Genomic DNA, 20239 nt, shown 5'->3' with positions numbered 1-20239 from the left:
TTTTCCCCATGTTTCTTTAGTATTATTTTTCAGTTGCTCTGTGCCAACCCAACAGGTTGTTCTCAGAAGGAATTGGCCTCATCTAAATCTCAGAGTCCTGTGTCCAGTACCCTCTCGACTTGTCTGTTTTCCCTTTTCGTCATCTATGTTCACCTGCTGATTACCCTCTGAGCAATATCATGCTTTCCATGTGTGTCTGTCTAGCCCTTCCTGCCGAGTTCACACAGGTCCTGGGAGCTGTGGAAGCCACAGAAGGGGATAAAGTCACCCTGAGGTGTGAACTGAGCAAGACAGCCCCTGTGGAGTGGAGGAAGGGGCCAGGGAAACTCCAAGCCAGTGACAGATACAGCCCAAGGCAGGATGGGGCTGTGTGTGAGCTGGTGATCTACAGACTGAACATGGATGATGCTGGAGACTACTCCTGTGTGTGTGGAGAGGAGAAGACCAAGGCTACCTTGACTGTCAAGGGTAAAGACCTTGTGTGGAAAAATCACCTCATTGTTTCGTTATCTGTCTAGCATTGCTTATCCTGAGATCAGCTCATCTATGGTATCTGCTTTCTACATCTCCTGTCTCTTTTGATTCTATCACCCTACTCTTCTATGATTCTTCAGCCGGCTAGACTAAGAGAAGGCTTCATCCATCATTCATTCCCATTTTCTATTCCTCCATCTTTCTGTTTTCACATTCATTGAGTCCATGTGTGGCCACACTCTTCTTTCCAGTGAGTCTCATGTTCTCTATATTTGTCTGACCCTTTCTCAGCCCTGCCTGCCAAGTTCACAAAAGTCCTACAGAAGACTGAGGCCACAGAAGGGTCCATGGTCACCCTACACTGTGAGCTGAGCAAGGCAGCCCTTGTGGAGTGGAGGAAGGGGGCAGAAAAGCTTCAAGAGAGTGACAGATACAGCCCAAGGCAAGATGGGGCTGTGTGCGAGCTGGTGATCTACAGACTGAACATGGATGATGCTGGAGACTACACCTGTGTGTGTGGAGAGCAGAAGACCAAGGCTACCTTGACTGTCAAGGGTAAAGACTATGCATGGGAAAATCAGCCTGTAGTTTGGTTGTCTATCTTCTTGGATGCCTTGTCCCTCACCCCACCCTATCTATTCCCACAGACTCTCTCCTTTTGCAGTGCGAGTTTTTTTTCCCCATGTTTCTTTAGTATTATTTTTCAGTTGCTCTGTGCCAACCCAACAGGTTGTTCTCAGAAGGAAGTGGCCTTATCTAAATCTCAGAGTCCTGTGTCCAGTACCCTCTCGACTTGTCTGTTTTCCCTTTTCGTCATCTTTGTTCACCTGCTGATTACCCTCTGAGCAATATCATGCTTTCCATGTGTGTCTGTCTAGCCCTCCCTGCCGAGTTCACACAGGTCCTGGGAGCTGTGGAAGCCACAGAAGGGGATAAAGTCACCCTGAGGTGTGAACTGAGCAAGACAGCCCCTGTGGAGTGGAGGAAGGGGCCAGGGAAACTCCAAGCCAGTGACAGATACAGCCCAAGGCAGGATGGGGCTGTGTGTGAGCTGGTGATCCACAGACTGAACATGGATGATGCTGGAGACTACATCTGTGTGTGTGGAGAGGAGAAGACCAAGGCCACCTTGACTGTTAAGGGTAAAGACGATGTGTGGGAGGATCATCTCATTGTTTGATTGTCTGTCCAGCATTGCCTTGGCCTGAGTTCAGGCCATCTGTAATGTCTCCTTTTGATATCTGCTCCCTTTTTTGGCCCTGTCTCATAGCTCTCCTGTGACTCCTCAGTCTGCTAAACCAAGAGAAGGCTCCCTCCATCACTCATTCTCATTTCCTATTCTCTGTCTTTCTGTTTTTCCCTCCATTGTGTCTAAGTCTAGCTACCCTCTGACCTACAGGGAGTTTCATGTTCTCTATATTTGTCTGACCCTTTCTCAGCCCTGCCTGCCAAGTTCACAAAAGTTCTACAGAAGACTGAGGCTACTGAAGGGTCCATGGTCACCCTACACTGTGAGTTGAGCAAGGCAGCCCCTGTGGAGTGGAGGAAGGGGGCAGAGAAGCTTCAAGAGAGTGACAGATACAGCCCAAGGCAGGATGGGGCTGTGTGTGAGCTGGTGATCCACAGACTGAACATGGATGATGCTGGAGACTACACCTGTGTGTGTGGAGAGGAGAAGACTAAGGCTACCTTGACTGTCAAGGGTAAAGACCTTGTGTGGTAAAATCACTTCATTGTTTGGTTATCTGTCTAGCATTGCCTTATCCTGAGATCAGCTCATCTATGATGTCTCATTCCTACCTCTCCTCTCTCTTTTGGTTCCCTCACCCTCCTCCTCTATGACTCCTCAACCTGCTAGAGTAAGAGAAGGCTTCATCCATCATTCATTCCCATTTTCTATTCTTCCATCTTTTTGTTTTCATATCCATTGAGTCCATGTGTGACCACTCTCTTCTTTCCAGTGAGTCTCATGTTCTCTATATTTGTCTGACCCTTTCTCAGCCCTGCCTGCCAAGTTCACAAAAGTTCTACAGAAGACTGAGGCCACAGAAGGGTCCATGGTCACCCTACACTGTGAGCTGAGCAAGGCAGCCCTTGTGGAGTGGATGAAGGGGCCAGATAAGCTTCAAGAGAGTGACAGATACAGCCCAAGGCAGGATGGGGCTGTGTGTGAGCTGGTGATCTACAGACTGAACATGGGTGATGCTGGAGACTACATCTGTGTGTGTGGAGAGGAGAAGACCAAGGCAACCTTGACTGTCAACGGTAAAGAGAATGTGGGGGGAAGCCACCTTCTGGCTTCATTTTTTTGTTTCATTTCATTTCAATGTTACTTTGTCCTCCTACCCAATGGCTTCCATAGTTCCATCTTCTCCATACCATCACTTTTCTTGCTTTCTCCATTTGGGTCTCTCTCTCTGCGTTTTCTCTTTCCCATATTTCCTGCATTCACTCTGCCCCCAACAGAACCTTTGTCACCTGGGAAGAACCCAGGTCAATGATATTTCCTGTTCTCATCCTCTTCATCTTTTAGTCATCCCGCCTTTTCTATCTGTGAATCTTCCTACCTCTGGCAAGACTTGTGTTCTGTCATGTCTTGTCATCTCTAGTATTTTCTCATGTCCCACCCCATATATAACATTGTAGGTCTTGCTGTCCCCATCCATGACTCTCTGTGCTGTCTCCTTTCTACATTCCTAATGCCCAAGAGCTAGACATAGCTGTATCTCATTCTTCGCCTGCTGTCCCCACCGTGTGGTCTGCAGATGCTCCCTTTGTGTTTTCCATTCAAAGATGGCTTTTGGCCACTTTTCCCCTGACCTCAGAAGAGTTTCATAGTATCCACATCTGTCTGACCATTTCCCAGCACTCCCCAAGAAGTTCACAGAGGAACTCCATGTCACAGAAGCCACAGAAGGGACCACGGTCACACTGCACTGTCAACTGAACAAGGCAGCCCCTGTAGAGTGGAGGAAGGGGTCACAGATACTTCAAGACAGTGACCGATACAGTCTGAGGCAGGATGAGGCCGTGTGTGAGCTGTTGATCCACGGGCTGCACATGGATGATGCTGGAGATTACACCTGTGTGTGTGGAGAAGAGAAGACCACAGCAACTCTCACTGTCAAGGGTACATAGAAATACACTAGGGTATGCTGGAAGGAGTCCTTTGCCTTAAGTTGGACTCAGAAGACCTGGGTTTAAATCCTGAGTCATTTATTTGATATGTGGCCTTTAAGAAACCTCTGGGCCTCAGTTTTCTCATCTGAGGAATGGGAATAATTATACTGTAACCTCAGCTGGATGTTGTAAAGAAAGTGTTTTTTGGACAAAATACTCTAGAAATTTTTATCAAACAAATATCAGTGTTCTGCTCAGGTACATGTATAGGATTAGCTCATAACTGAATAGGCATAGGATCTCATCAGCAGCAGAGGATGATGGCAGTCACAGGGCTTATTCGGGTGGGGATAAGGACAGGGATTATTCATGTTATGTATACAAGTCCTAGATTTGGAATTAGAGGATGAGAGTTCAGTTCTTAGCTCTGCCAGTTACTTCCTGTCTCCTCATCTTTAAAATTAAAGGGTTGTATAGGAGGACCTGTAAGGTCCCTTTCAGCTCTCTTTTTCTCGTTTAGTCTTTTCTTAAGTTGTATCTGACTTTTTGCAACCCTTTTGGGGATTTTCTTGGCAAAGGTACTGGAATGGTTTGCCTTTTCCTTTTCCAGTTCATTTTATAAATGAGGAAATTGAGACAAAAGGGATTAAGTGACATTCCCAGGATCACATAGCTAGTATGCATCTAAAGTTGGATTTGAACTCAGGAAGAAAAGTGTTCCTGATTCCAGGTCCAACATTCTATCCACTGTGCCACCGAACTGCCCTCCTTTCAACTCTATGACCCTATAAATTCTACTCCTCTCCAGGAAAAGGTAATCAAGTCCAGAAAGAAGTGACTAGCCCAAGGTCACTAGGTGAATAGGGTCTGGGCTAAAGCGTATAGTTCCCTCCAGACTTCAGTGGAATAAATTTCCTATTCTGAGGATATGAGATACATTTTACCCTCCTCCTCCTACTTGCAGCCGAAACGGTGGTGTTCCGGAAACCCCTGAAGAGTCAACAGGCTGAAGAGGGTGGGACAGCTATGCTTCGGTGTGAACTCTCTAAGCCTGAGGCCCCAGTGATCTGGAGCAAAGGTGGCCTGGAGATTCAGGCTGATGAGAGGATCCAGGTACGCCAGAGGGGCTGTATTGCTGAGCTGCTCATCAGCCACCTGCAGCTGGAGGACACAGGTGATTACAGTTGTGACTGTGGTGACCAAACCACCAGTGCCACCTTGACCGTCAAAGGTGAGTATGACCAGCCAGCTGTGGCAGAGAGCCTGGGGACAATCAGTCCTAGCCCACTGGACACTGTTCTGGGCACCTGGGCGGAGGAGGAGGGGCACATGGAAGAAGGAAGGGATGGGAGCCCCAGTGTCTGCAAGCACTTGGACTGGGGCAAGGTGGCAGCCCCCAGGTCAGGTTAAATCAAGTTAGCAAGCATTTATTAAGTGCCTACTATGTACCAGGCCACTGAAGATACAAAGAAAAGCAAAAACCTGTCTCCAGGAATTCACAGTCTAATGGGGGAGAAAACAGGCGAACAACTATGTACAAACAAGGTTTTTTAAAAATGGAGAACATTTCTCAGAGGAAAGGCACTAGCTTTAAGAGGAACAAGCTAGGAAAGGCTTCCTGCAGAAAGTAAGCCTTAGCTGAAACTAAGGAAAGCAGGGTGCAAAAGCCAGGATGCGGAGATGGAGAGGGAGAGTTCCAGGTGTGGGGACAGCCAGAGGAAATGCCTGAAGTCAAGAGATAGATGTATGTAGAACATCAAGGTCAATGTCAGTGGGTCTCCAAGTCTGGGGAAGGGGGAGGAAGGTGGAAGAAGTTGTAAAGGTAAGAAGGGTTCACTTTTAGAGAGCCTGCGATCAGAGGGGCGAAAGAACTTCCGTGGAGGAAAGGAAGGTAGATAAATGGATCTATGTGTGCATCCGTTAGAAAGAACAGTTATAGGAATTTCAAAGACAACTCATCATTCTATTCCATTCCAATTAAATCAATTCAGCAAGTATTCATGTAGTGTTTACAGTGATGGGAATATGGTACTGTCCAAGGACTTAGTTTGGTTGTTCTTTGATATCCAGTCAACTCAGGAAAACTTCCTGATTGAGAAAGAATTATTTAGGATCAGCTTGACTGGTAGTAGATCCATCAGTTCAGTGGATCAATAAGCATTTATTAAATTCTTAGTACCAGCACTGTCATATATACTGGGCATACAAAGAAATACCAAAACAACCCCTCCTCTCAAAGAGCATTACATTCTAATGAATGTTAATCATCTATTTTCTAGTAGAAGAATTGGAAGGTGAAAGGTGGGCTGAGACTTTGGGACAATGAGGGCTCTGTGACGTGTTTGGTGAGGGAAGGTTTCCAGAGCTCCAGGCAGGATGGTTAATGGGATCTGCAGCCCTGTGGGCACCAACTGAAAGACTCTGGGATCATGAGGGTGACCCTTCTTTCTGAACCCCTGGAAGAGCAATCCCCAGTCTTGGCATCATTCCCTCCACCTTTGTAGCCCTGCCAGTGGTGTTCCATAAGAAGCTGCGGGCCCAGGATGCAGAGGTTGGCTCCACCATTCGACTGCACTGTGAGCTCAGCAAGGAAGACGCGAGCGTGGAGTGGAGGAAGGGAGCAGTACAGCTGTTCCCCTGTGCCAAATATGAGATGGTGGTCAAGGGGACCATGGCCGAGCTCCTCATCCATGATGCTGAACAGGAGGACACGGGCGACTATACATGTGATACGGGGGACCAGCAGACCACTGCCACCCTTACAGTGAATGGTGAGGATGATAGCTCTCTGGTATTTTCTCCTTCCTCCACCCTCTAATCCACACATCTCTTTAATCCTCATCTCTAACCTATGCCTTACTTCTCCTCACCCCTGAGACATACATCTCTATACTTGTCTATCCAAGCCTTTGGAATTGGAGACAAGGAAAGGGTTTTCCATGGCCCCATCCTCATCCCTACTCCCAATTCATGTCCCTCCATCCTACCTGTACCTATAGGAGTGGGTTTACCAATCTGCGCACCCCTCCAATCATATCAGCCCAAATCACTTTTCCTAGAAAGCCTTTCTGGAGGAACCCTACCTACCTTCAATCACTTTATCCTCAGTACTAGAAGACAACTTATCCCATAGACATTTTCCCTTTTTATAATGGGGCTTTCCTGAATGTTCTGAATAAATCTCAGAATTCTAGTAATCACGAAACGCCAAGGCTAGACAGGACCAGAATGAGCAGCTCTGCAATCCCGATCTCTTGTTTTGTAGGGGAAGGAACAGGAACTTAATGTAACTTGCCCAGTATTAGGCTTAGACAAGGTGAGAAAATCCAGTCTGATCAGATAAAATCCCAATCTTCCCATTGGTTTATATGCTAATTTTGGAGCTATCTGAATGACCATTTCTCAAGTATTATGCAGCACAGAAGCCCTGAGTATGTAACAGTCTCAGGCCTTAATGGCCCTAGCCCAGTGGGGAGATGCTGAGCCCCCAGTCATGTGATAGAAATAGAAGGCAAGAACTTTTCCCTTGAGAGGCCTGCAGTCTAACTGGAATACACATTGTGTATTATGTTGTGATAAGACACAATCTTCTATCAGTTCTAAAGCAACAACATGAATACATAAAGCAGAACCCAGCATCCCTCTGCTACCATCCTCTTCTAGTGCTTTGATTGGCATGGTGTGGACCTTAGGCTGTGGAAAGCTGTGCCATCAGATTGTAGAAAGAAAGACAGAAATTCAGTCCCAGCCCAAAGGTGGACCGCTTCCACTGTCTGAGGACAAGCCTAACTACGTATGGAGGGACTTGTCACCCCTCCAGAAGTTTGGTTGGCCACTGGCAAAAGAACTTAGTGTGGTTGTAGTAACTAGTTAAGAACCATCTACTAAGGTGTGGAGGGATTGTTTTTAATGTCACTAGTGGGAAATATCCACATTGTCAAGATTATGAATCCTTAGACCCTTAGTATATAATCCAAGTCCCTTAGTACTTGATGGAGGTAAGCTAAAGGAATGATCACACAGGAGTGGAGTCACTCCAGACAGCTTCCTGGAGGAGGTGAGTTTTGGTTGAACTCTTGATGGAAGTAAGGAGCACGGTATTTCAGGTGGGAGGTTGTGGGGTGAGTTAGCAAGTTATTTGCAAGAAGAATGACAAGTAAAGGGGAAGAACCAGCACAGAGTAAAGGTGAGATAACAGTTGACAGAAGAACCTTGAAAGGCCAGACTGGGAAGTTTTAGTGGGTAACTAGGATCACTACATAGCCTCAAGGAGCCTCTGTCATACTACTCCTAAGACCCTCTACCCCTATGCCTCCCCTTACAGCCCCCAGGCCCAAGTTCAAGACCCGCCTGCATAGTGAAGAGCTGGAGGAGGGCGCTACAGCCCGACTGCACTGTGAGTTGAGTGTGGCTCAAGCCACTGTCGAGTGGAGAAAGGAGGGTGAGCTGCTCCGGCCTGGCTCCAAGTATGAGATGAGGAAGGAAGGAAGTGTCTGTGAACTTCTGATACATGGACTAGAGGCCAAGGACACTGGCGAGTATGCCTGTGTGGCTGGTGATCAGAAGACCCTGGCTACAGTCAAGGTGAAAGGTAAACTCTCCTCCTTCTAGGAGTGCCCTAGAAGGGTACTCTAAGGGACTCTTAATCTAGAAGGTCAGAACTGGAAAGGACATAAGGACATGGAAAAGCAGGGTAGAAGGGATGTGAAATGTTCGAGCCAGGTGCGACCTTAAAAGACAGAGTGTCAAAGCTGGAAAGCACCTCACCATTCTATGTCAGAGTTGAAGGAACCAGAGAGCAGAGAATGTTTCTGACCACCACCACTACCATTTTACAAATGAAGAAACAGGTGTTATATCTAGCCAGCAACTGAGTGAGACCATGACCCGAAATCTCCTGATGCTCAGTGAAATTCTCTTTCCACCGCACCATGCTGTTTCTTTAGTCAGTCATGTCATCAAACAATTATTTATGGAGTCCCTCCTGTATGATGTAGTGTTTAGGGTGCTGAGCTTGCAGTGGGGAAATTCTGAGTTCAAAGCCTGCCTCATTCACTTGCTGGCTGTGTGACCCTAGGCAACTCTGTTAACCTCTGTCTGCCTCAGTTTCTCAACTATAAAAATGTGGATAATAATAGCACCTATCTCCCAAGGCTGTTACGAGGATTAAATGAGATTTTAATTATAATGTGCCTAGCACAGTGCCTGGCAGACTGTAGTAGGTGTCTAATAAATGTCTGTCCTCTGTGTCCTGCCCTAATAAGGCACAATAGGCAACGAGTGCATGATAGTAGTAATTTCCATTTCTAGAACACGCTTCTACTCGCAGCCCTTCGCTCATGGCTCTGTGGGGAGTTTGCCCAAATATTGTCATCCCAGTTTTAAAGGTGAAACTTGCGTCTCATCCACTTTTCAAAGATTTCACCCTCTCACACAGAGAGGGGGCAATGACTTGGTCATGGCCACAGAAGCTGGGGCTGGAACCCGAGTCTCCTCTCCCCAGTTCTTCAGACTGATCCACCTAAGACTGAAAAAGTCTGAGCCTTTTCCCTTGAGTAACTTTTTAGCTGGGGAGGGAGATGTAGACACAGAAGACAATCAGAAGAAACCAAGAGGCAGGTGTGGGGCAGGATTTGTAATATACATTTATGAACCTTCTCCTGCCCCCTGTGATTATAGAGAAACAGAGCTAGGATAAGACGTGACAGTGGTTCAGGAAAGTTTTGAAAATTGCATATGTCCTTCAAGTGGCCAGGTTCCCTGGAGGCTTTGCCCTTACACTTGTGTCATGATGGGAACAATCACAATCCTGGTAAAGGGGGACCTTCTGGTATGAAAAAGGTCCCATGAAAGAGTGTCCTTCATAGCTTTGTGCTTTGTGCGGTGCAGTCCTGGCTAGGTCTGCCTGTACAGAAACCAGAAGGAAACTCCCCCATTCTAGTTGCTGTGCTTGCATGATCTTTCTTTCCCTTCTGATCTTTGGTCCCTCCTGTCTTTTGGCTCCTTCCCTGCAGCCTTCAAATATACCCAAGTCTCCTCCATCCTTAGAAAACTTACTTGACTCTACTTTCTACCAAATTAAAGTCTCATATCTTTCTTCTCTTTCATAGTTTAACTCCTGGAAAAGCCATCTATACTCACTGCCTCCACTTCCTCTCCTCTCCCTCTCCCCTCAACTCCCCAGTCAGGCTTCTGGAATTCTGGAATTCAACCAAAATTGCTCTCTCCAAAGTTACCAATGATCCCTTACTTGTCAAATCCCACGCCTTTCCTTTTCTGATACTAGGGACCACGTTCTCCTCCTGAATGCTCTCTCTTTTCTGGTTTTTGTGACAGTTCCCCCTCTGTCTGTTCTCTCTCTCCCTCCTTCTCTCTCTCTCTCTCTCTCTCTCTCTCTCTCTCTCTCTCTCTCTCCCCCCCTCCTTCTCTCTCTCTCTCCCTCCCTCCTTCTCTCTCTCTCTCTCTCTCCCTCTCTCTCTCCCTCCCTGCCTCCCTCCCTGCCTCCCTCCCTCCCCCCTCCTTCTCTCTCTCTCTCTCTCTCTCTCTCTCCACCCCCCTTAGTGATTTCGTCAGCTCTAGAGTGATGACTTATCATCTCTAGGCAGAGCACTGACATATCCAGTCTTGTTCTCATGACTTCATTCCCACATCACCAACCACTATAGGCATCTCAAATTCAACATGCTCAAATCAGAAATCATTATCTCCCCACCCCCACCCCCATTCTACTCCTCTTCCTAACTTCTTGATTCTCTCAAACCTCCAGCATCCTTCTAATCACCTAGGTTGACGACCTTAGAGTGATCCTAGATTCTTCAGTCCCCTTCACCTTTATATTCAATCAGTTGCCAAGTCTTGTCAAATCAAACTCCATAACATCTTTGGCATTAATCTCATTCTTTCCACTCACATGGAGTGATTACCTCTCTCCTGGAGGACTGCAACTGCCTCCTAATAGTTTCTCTGCCTCAAATCTCTCCCCTTTCTAATCCATCATCCACATGGCTTCCAAAGTGATATTACTAAAAATCAGATCTGATGACATCACTTCACATTAGTGTCTTTAGCATCTCATTGACAGCCTTCCATCCCCTTAGACTGACTCCCTGCTCTCTGTGGAGTTTTAAGCCATAGTACTCTAAGGGTCTTTTTTCTCAATACCTTTAAGCCCATTCTCCCCAGATAAACGTTTCATTATTAATACCTAGATTTCTTTTTCCTATATGATCTCATCTAATGATGTCATGCATACAGTCCCAATCCCTGTATCTTTTCATAGCCATATTCCCATGATAATTTTCATTCCATCAAGCATTAAGGACATTTCTGAGGTCAAATTTGCCCATTTATGTTAAAATTTCTTATTTACCTCATTTCTTACCCATACTTGTACATTTATATTCACAGAGCTGAGACCACGAGTTATATCTCTGACTTCTTGGATACTGTCTCTTGGGAACAATTTGCCCTTTTCTCCTTCTGTGGTACCTGTTTCTCACTGTGGTATCTGTTCAGGCTTACTATGTGTGCAGTTTTCTCCTTCCCCTTCCCCTTTCATTTTCAGTATCATTCTTGATCAGATTCTGAAAGGATCCAGGAAGATTTCTAGCCTTTATGAAGAATATCCCATTCCCTGACCATTCTTACATTTTAAACCATGGTCTGGAAATCTAAATTTTGTCAGGTACCATTCCCTTAACCAGCTCTTCACTCCCCAAAACCACCTTTCATTTGGGAAATAATAGCAAATGAAAATACCACAAGTGCCCCAAGATCTTTATTTTCTTAACCAAGAGTTAAAAACCCCTAAAAATGCTCAGTAATTTCCTCTGGTTGGAATCATTGGTCTCTGAATGAATTTCCAGGAAATGAAAGGGCTCATCAGATTTTCTGTAGAAGCCAGACTTCAAACCTGGTGCCATCTCCACACTCAGATGAGGAATTCAAAAGGGCACAAGCAGATCCTCCATCAGTATCTTCCTCGGGGACATTCACTGTGTTTACCAACCTTCTGACTTAGTTCGTGATTTCCTCCCCCTTCATTCAGAAGGATGAGTAGGGGCAAAGGAGCTGGAGAGTGGGAATAATCCATGGTTGGGGTTTGTCAAGGCATGACCTGTGATGGGTCAAGGGATTTAAGAGTAAAGGACAGTGTAGAATAGAATGGGCTCTCCAAGAAGTAAATATTAGGAAGAGAGTGGTAGATGTTCTGGGATGGTCCTAAGGCGGAAAAAAAACTAAGCACAGTAGTTAGTAAAATTTCTTTGAAGTTAAGGGCTGCACTCATGGATATTCATTAATCACTTGAGCCATCTTGATCTGCATATCCTCCTTCCCACTCCTGGGTGAAGGGGGCTGATCTAATCAGCATGGATCAAAGGTGGAGATGCTAGAGTAGACTGAAGGAAGCTCTCAGTGACCTTTCCATCCCCTATCCCTTTCACCTTCATCTCAGAACCTGAAGTGACCATCGTCAAAGGACTGACAAACATGGAGGTATTTGCTGATGAGGATGTTGAATTCCGCTGTGAGGTATCCAGGGAGCAGGCAGGGAACGTGGAGTGGAAGCTGCAGGGCCTGGCCTTGCAGACCAATGAGATGAATGAGATTTCTGTTGTGGGAGGCCGGACACACACGCTGAAGCTGAGGAATGTCACACTAGAGGACACAGGCACCATCTCCTTCTCTGTGGGCCAACACACGTCAACAGCCGAGCTCATCGTGAAAGGTAGCTGGATTGGGCCCTGCCTGGGAGAAGGATGGGAAAAACCAGGACATGGGGGGACAGAAACTTCCAGCAGTGAGGTCAGTGGGTCAGTTAGGATGTTGAAACACTCTCAACCAATCAACAAATATTCACTGAGAATCTACCATATGTTTAGACTTCTGCTATGTACTAGCCATGGGAAAGACCCAATTCAATACAACATTATTAAGCATCTCTTTGGTACAGAATATTGTACTGTTTGGTGGGGGGGATATAAGGTTCAAATTCAGTACAGTTCAACATGCATTTATTAAGTGCCTACTGCATGCAAGATCCTTTTCTGGGTATTAGTGATTACCAGGATATTTTAAGACATAAACTCTGCTCTAGAGGAGTTTATATTCTAATAATAGTGGGAATATAACATTTCTCAAGTGAGTAAACTGTGATGGGGCAAAGGAGAGGGGTAACACGGCCCTAGGAAACTGAGAGAGAAGAGATCACCTTTAGCTGGAGCTTGGGGGAATGGGTGGGAAAAGGGAGCAGGAAAGGCTGTATGGAAGGGGTAGCCCCTAAGCTGGGTCTTGATGGAAGAGGATTTCAGTGTGTGGAGATGTGGGGAGGGGAGTTCTATGGTAGACAACCTCCATAAACTATGCTGTGCTGGAGCTGTTGGTTAAATTTTCAATGTGAACAGTTACACCTCGGGAATTGCCAAATACTACAAATCCAGGCCTGCTTTACTGTTTTATTGTCTAGATGTAAGAACAGGATGGAGAAAATGTCAGAAAAGCAGATTAAACTTAAAAGTGTGTTGTGCATACATTCCTTGTCCCACTCCCACCACCAGGCTGGTTGTTAAATATTTACCAGCACCCTCCTGCGTACAAGTGCAGCATCTGAGGAGGCGAGACTGTAGTTGAGGAGAGAGGACATAAGGCCATATCACTCTGGAGAAGTTGCAACTTCTGAACCTCAGTTACTTCATTTCTAAAATGGGGAAAATAATAACTGTACTGCCTATCTCAAGCTTACTATGAGGAAAGTATTTTTAAAACCCTATAGTGCTATGCAGATATGAGGCATATATGGAGAAAGATTAAAATCCTAACTGGGATGTAACAGGCTCTGTGAGGAACTTTCCCTTTTTTCCCAGGCAGAGAAGTGGTTCAATGGCTAGGGCACTGGACCTGGAGTCAGGAAGATCTGAGTTCAAATCCAGTCCCAGACACTTACTAGCTGTGTGACCCTGGGCAAGTCACTTAACCCTGCCTGCCTCAGTTTTCTCATCTATAAAATGAGCTGGAGAAGAAAATGGCAAATCACTCCAGTATCCTTATTAGGAAAACCCCAAATGGGGTCACAAAGAATTGGACATGACTGAAATGATCAAACATCAAAAATGCTATATAAATACTGGCTGAAAAATGGTCTCTTCTCAAATTTCTAGCACTTTGCGCAGACCCTTCCTTTATACTTATCTCACTTTCCCTTCCATCAAGTCAATAAACATTTATTAAGCACCTTTTATATTCCAAATACTGGCGTTTGGGTGTGTCTTTACTCTCTAATACATTGTCAGCTCCTTGAAAAGAGGGTCTGTGTCAAATCAACTTTAGTGTATCCCCAGCTCCTAGAATCTGTCTTTGTTTATAGTAGATGCTTAGTAAATGTCTGTTGAATGAAAATGTTCACAGAAGGGGTGGAATGTCTTCCTAAGAATAATTTAGTGATAACAATCTGCCCTAGGGAAATGGTTCTTTGTCCTTCATTCTCTAAGAGGACCTAACATCAGAGAGGTGATGCCATGACATGCAAGTGAATTGGATTTAAGTGAGGCAGGGCTGTGCCAAGTTCCCAGCCTCACTTGGTCCTCCAGAGCCACCTGGGTCCAGTGGCAAGATACAAATCAGAATGATTGGAGATGGCCCTGGATGCAGTAGGAGATCTCAGCCTTTTTAGGCTAAGGTCTTTAAAAAAAAATTTTTTTTTTTAATTGACTGAGACAATGCTCATTCAGTGATTAAGGCTAGGTAAGAAATAAGGCAGAGAATGACCTCTTTTATCTAGTTAAAAAAAGAAAAAATCAATTTGGGAGCGGAAGACCCTTGGGCTTTCTGGCCAAAACAGAAACAATTACTATTTATACTCACTCTGAGCCATCAAGGACCAAGCAATGACCAAGGGTGAGCAGAGGAGAGGGCGACTGAATCACAAGATCAGGGAAAGCCCTGGACGTGATATCAGAAGACCCAGGTTCGAATCATAGCACTGCCACTTCCTAGCTATGTGACCTGGGTAAGATTCTACCTCTCTCTATACCTCAGTTACAGACCTCATCTGTAAAATGGGATACTAGAGGGGATTGGAGAAGAGGATTGAACTAAATGTGCTCTAAGACGTTCAAGGGACCCAGACTCCATGAATCATGCTCCTAAGCCTCCCCCTCTCCTTGCTTCTAGCCCCACCTCCTACCTTCTCAGAGAAGCTACAGAACACGGAGGCAAAGGAAGCCTCCTCAGTCACACTGCGCTGTGTGCTGGCCTCTGATGGGGCACCTGTGGAGTGGAGGAAGGATGGGGAGAAGATCACCCCCAGCGCCAAGTATGAGCTCCAGCAGGAAGGCAACGTCCACACCTTGAGAATCCATCACCTCACCCTTGACGATGAAGGTGAATACACGTGTGAAAGTGGAAAGGAGAAGACAACAGCAGCTTTGACTGTTCAAGGTAGGAGAAGGCAACGGGGACAAAAGGTGGGGAGGGGGAAGGCTTACACTGCTCTGTGGGTTCCTAGTCTTCTATATATTTGTTTGCATATTGCCCTCCCCTTTAGCTGGTAAGCTCCTTGAAGGCAGACTGTTTCTGCCTCTTTTTGTATCCCTAGCACTTCGCACATAGTAGGCACTTTATTGATATTTATTGATTGGGTAGACTTGGCAAGACTTCCATTTAAGGTTAGACATAGAAGAGTCTACACCAAGTAGAAGAATTATGACATACTGTGAATATTTACAAAGTACTTAGCATTTCCCAAAACTTTTACATTCTTTTTTTTCTAATGAGCGTTTACCAAGTGTCTAGTCTGTGCTAAGTGCTTTCCAAATATTATCTCATTGGATTCTCACAATAATCCTGAAACATTATTTCCATTTGACAGCTGAAAAAGCTAAGCCACTGGAAATCGTGTTTTACTCAGAGTCACACAGTAACTGATTAAAATGTGCTGCTTATTTGCTATGTGACCTTAGGCAAATCATTTATTTTGAGTTTCAGTTTCATTGTCTGTACAATGAAAGAATTGGACTAGATGATCTCCAAGGTCTCCCCCGCCCAGCTCTAATGTATTACGATTATTTGATTCTATATGCCCAAATCATTTGTAGGATGGAGTCAGTGTGTGCTGGCATCCTGCCCCCTCCCTTCTCTAACTCTGTCTTTAGCCAGAGTGCCTTGTCCTTGTTCCAGCTCTGACCCTGAGTGTGACCTGATATGTCTGTGTGCTGTTTTCCCAGCTTCCCCAGCCCTCTTCAAGCGTGAACTCCAGCCCCAGGTGGCCCCAGAGGGAGCTGTTGCCATTCTGCAGGCCGAGCTCACCAAACCTGATGCGCCAGTCTTCTGGAAGCGGGGGACCGTTCGACTTCAGCCCAGCGCCAAGTACGAGATGAGGCAGGATGGGGTGGTAGTGGAGCTGATCATCCGAGACCTGCAAGCCTCAGACGCTGGCAGTTATACCTGCGACTCTAAGGACCAGCAGACGACAGCTACTTTGAGCGTCACAGGTGACCAAGGAGTGATCTCCCCCTCACCATTGTCCATTCCCCCTATACTCCAGGGACCCTGCCTTCACCCTCTCTGTATGTTCTCCCTTCTCCACACCTCCACGACCCCTACCACCAAGGGAATCGCAGTCTGCCTTTAATAGAGCATGTTTGAACTAGAGCTTTTAAATTTTCAAAGGCCAGAGATATCAGAAAATCTCAGCATCATAGAAAGTCAAGCTTATAAGGGAGCTGAGAGATATCTTTTTACAGTGGAGTATACTGAGGACACATAGCTGTTAAGTCAAGGTCAGGATCAAAACCCAAGTTGACTCTAAATCTACCTGTTCTAACTTCTCAACGTTTTTTCTTGTGTTAGAACAAGTTTTTTTTTTCCTCTAGGATCTTCAAAAACCTATAAGTTGGTTGTCATAGTATGGTTTTTAATTCAATCAGTTAAGTATGATGAGTGAGCCTTGGGACTAGATTGAGAGCCATGGGAGCGCTGGAGTCAGGAGGCCTGGCTCCAAGTCCCATTTCCACCATATAGCTGTGTGATCTTGGCCAAGTCATTCTGATTCTTTGGGTTTTATTATCCTCACCCATCAAATGAAAAAGATTAATTGAGAAAGGGTTGGTCTCTAAGGTGTATATCCTCTGGCTCAATCTATGAATCTATTAAACTACATGCTGGGGACACCTGGCTCCTCACCTTGGAGAGTCTGATGGGAAGGGCCTAATCCCTGAGCTTAAGGAGCTAGTGTTCATGACTTCCTTCCCAGCCTTAACAATGTCTCACTCTCTGTAACACTCCCTCCCCGCAGCACCTGAGGTCAGCATCGTGGAGCCCCTTCAGGATGTGAAGTTGTGCGAAGGGGAAGATGCCAAATTTGTGTGCCGGCTGTCCAGGGCCCCAGGGCAAGAGGTTCAGTGGCGCCTGGGCGGCGTGCCCCTACAGTCCAATGAGATGAATGAAATCACTGTGGAGCGCGGCACCCTGCACATCCTCACTCTGCGCAAGGTGACGGTAGAGGACGCTGGTGTTGTCAGCTTTCACGTGGGGACCAGCAGCTCAGAGGCCCAGCTATGTGTCACAGGTCAGTCACCTTTACCCATCCCTGTGTGAACTCCCAGTTAGCTTCCTAGAACACCTTAGGTCATTAGGTACTAAGTCCTTCTCCTGGAAAAACATAATGGAAAGAGCCCTGGAATGGAGCACCTGGGTTCTAATCTGGCTCCTGCTGACCACTGCTTGGGTCAGCTTGAACAAATGGGTTCTCCTACATTGGGCCTCAGTTTCCTCATGTGGAAAATGGAGGCATAGACCCAATGATCTCCTTCTGAGTACTATCTGAGATCTCCTGTATCTCATCTCTCCTCTTCCTCCAGGCACCATCACCAGCCTCTGCAGCTTTCCTTTCTTGGTACCGCTTCCATTCTCCTCTTCATACCTGCACACTCCAAGCCATGGAGTCCCAACAGTGTAATATGGTGATGAGAAGGGCTAAAAGCACCTTGAGGCATGTTAGCAGAGGCAGCAGATCTAGAGCAAAGGAGGGGATAGTTGGAGTGTGCATTTTAGCAAGGTCATTGACATATTGAAACATGTTAAATACAGTAATAATAGCTAATACATGGTACTTTAACGTTTGCAGGTGCTAGCTCATTTGATCTTTACAATGACCCTGGGAAGTTGGTATTATCATTAACCCCATTTTACAGATGAGGAAACTGAGGTAGGAAGTGGTTAAGTGACTTTCTCAGGGTCATGTATCTAATGAGTATCTGAGGCAGGATTTGAACTCAAGTTTTCCAGAATTTCTACATCCAGTGCCCCCCCCCCCCCGGTTTTCTCTACAATTACTCTCCTCCACTCTCCCTCTCATTTGCCTATCTGCCCTGCACAGCTACTGCTTTAGGTGCACACCTACATAAATAGGAAGGAAGCACAACTGATTATAGTAGAAATAGCATCGGGCTTGGAATCAGAACTCTTGAGTTCAGATCCTGGCCCTCTGACCCTTGGCAAGTCACTTCTCTCTGCACCTCAGTCTTCTCCGCTATAAAATTGGTAGAAATAGTACCTTGCATTGCTTACTTCAAGAGATTGCTATGAATCACTTTGCAAGCCAGCGTGGCATAGTAGCGAGTGCACTAGACCAAGACTTGCGAAGACCTGGGTTCATAAACTACCAAAGACATTTATAATCTGTGCGATCTTAAGCATTTGCTTCAATTTCCACATCCATAAAATGAGGGTGTGGCTTAATGGCCTCGCAGATTCCTTCTGGATCAAAAATCTATGATCCTATGATACTGAAATTATTATTAATATCAGTAACAATTATAGTAATTCTGGCAATAAAGCTCTTTCTGTAAATATAGTAAGAATAACACATTTATACATACATATATATATATATGTATATATAATTATCCTCTAAGGTAGTAACACAAATATTTCTTACTCTCTTTTGAAAGGTTCAGAAACTGAAGCTTGGGATGGCTTAGTAACTTGCCTGGGGTCACACAAAATGAAATCATAATTAGGACTGGAATTCAGGTCTTGGGGCTATGCATCCAGTGCTTCCCCATTGTACCATAGCAGCCATAAAATAACGTTATGCTTGAAGGTTGATAAAGCACTTTATACATTGATCTCATCTGAGCTTCACAACCACGTTGGGAAGCAGGCAATGTCGGCACTGCTCTTTAGAGGAGGAAGACAAAGGTCAGGTGGTTTAGCTGACCTGTCCATGGTCACCACATGCCAGAGGCAGAATTCGAAGCTAGGTGTTTCCTGCCCAGGGCTGCACAGTGCTACTGTGTGACATAGATGAAAGGATAGATGGGTGAATGACAGTGCCAGTGACTGGAAAGGAGAGAGAGTCTCTGGTCTGTCCCAGTAGGTACATCATGGAAAGGCAAAGGCCAGGATTCACTGATCTAAGCCACAACAAAGTGAGTTATGTTTTGAATAAATGTAAATTGAGCTGATCTGAAATGGAAATCCTTCCCTCCCCCCGCTCCAGAAGCTCCTTCGGTCTGCTTCCAAGAAGAACTCCAGGATGTTACTTCGACAGAGCAAGGCACGGCCACCTTACACTGTGAAATTTCCACACCTGGCACCCCTGTGGAATGGAGGAAAGGAGGGCAGGTCCTGAAGGCCAGTGCCAAGTATGAGATCCGCCAGGTGGGCACCCAGGCCGAGCTCATCATCCATACCTTGGAGGCAGAAGATGTTGGCACCTACACCTGCATCGTTGGGGACAAGCAGAGCACAGCCACTGTCTCCATACAAGGTTAAATAGGGGTGTGGGGGGAGGGCAGGTTCACAAGCTCAGAACTCTTCGATGGATGGTTATTTCTGAGGGCACCTTGTCCTACAGTGGCCAGATGAACCTCCTTAATGCTCATCTCAGGGATCTGAGTTCCCAGAAACATGTCCTGAGAAGATAGCATGGTTCCACTGAGGCCACTTAAGTATACACCAAATGTCACACTTGGTCTAGCCTGAGAGTTTGCCTGTTTGGGGGCTTCTAAGTAACGTTTTGTAGGAGAATACGGTTGCCTTCCCAGCTGTTAACCTTAAAAGATACATCATTAATTTTAGGGGAAAGACTTTTCGTGTTTATATTTTTGGATATGAAATAAGTGTGGATGAGGGGGAATCAATGGATTTAATTTTGTTTAATAAGTTGTAAATAAAATCCCATATCAAGCTGCACTTATAAAGTTGAGTCACCATGAGTCTGGGTGAAATGATCTGTCTTAGTAAGGAATCCAACTGAGTTTAGTTCAGCAGAATGCCTACTATGTGCCTGATGCTAGGAAAAATACAAAGTTTAGATAAAAATGGCACAGTTCCTTTTATTGAGAACCTTAGATCCTACTAGGGAGATATAGACATACAAGAATATAGGATAAAAAGGGAGAGCATCATGGGGCCATAGGAGAGACACAGACAAAGTGCTCTTGGAGAATGTGACCAAGAAGGTTCGAGGAAAGAGACTAACCTTAGTGGGCAAGAAGAAACAAAGTGGGTGATTAGACCTTATTAGATCACTGGACTTCTGATTTTAGGGCACTGAAGATAAATGAATTTCTGTACCATTTGCTTCAATTTCCATTTGGATATGTTAGGAATGTGCTCATTTCTAATTAAAGTCAACTGATAA

At 45.6% G+C, this 20239-nt stretch overlaps 1 protein-coding gene across 16 annotated transcripts in view; it reads left to right on the top strand.

Moving 5' to 3' along the window:
* The window catches only part of OBSCN (obscurin, cytoskeletal calmodulin and titin-interacting RhoGEF), a 322112-nt gene that overhangs the window by 149824 nt on the left and 152049 nt on the right, over positions 1-20239 (top strand). For 14 of the 16 annotated variants that reach the window (XM_072652736.1, XM_072652782.1, XM_072652744.1 and 11 more), the window contains 14 exons: positions 205-468; positions 766-1029; positions 1353-1616; positions 1914-2177; positions 2476-2739; positions 3341-3604; positions 4559-4825; positions 6099-6365; positions 7919-8185; positions 12050-12322; positions 14764-15030; positions 15816-16082; positions 16886-17158; positions 19094-19363. In XM_072652736.1, the coding sequence (XP_072508837.1) occupies positions 205-468; positions 766-1029; positions 1353-1616; positions 1914-2177; positions 2476-2739; positions 3341-3604; positions 4559-4825; positions 6099-6365; positions 7919-8185; positions 12050-12322; positions 14764-15030; positions 15816-16082; positions 16886-17158; positions 19094-19363 (3735 nt within the window). The remainder of the gene's footprint in view (positions 1-204; positions 469-765; positions 1030-1352; positions 1617-1913; positions 2178-2475; positions 2740-3340; positions 3605-4558; positions 4826-6098; positions 6366-7918; positions 8186-12049; positions 12323-14763; positions 15031-15815; positions 16083-16885; positions 17159-19093; positions 19364-20239) is intronic. The other 2 variants (XM_072652822.1, XM_072652797.1) reach the window with 1 other exon arrangement.

This window comes from Notamacropus eugenii, chromosome 1, assembly GCF_028372415.1.
Source record: "Notamacropus eugenii isolate mMacEug1 chromosome 1, mMacEug1.pri_v2, whole genome shotgun sequence".
In the NCBI taxonomy this organism is placed as follows: domain Eukaryota; kingdom Metazoa; phylum Chordata; class Mammalia; order Diprotodontia; family Macropodidae; genus Notamacropus; species Notamacropus eugenii.
This window is presented reverse-complemented; position numbering and strand designations above follow the sequence as displayed.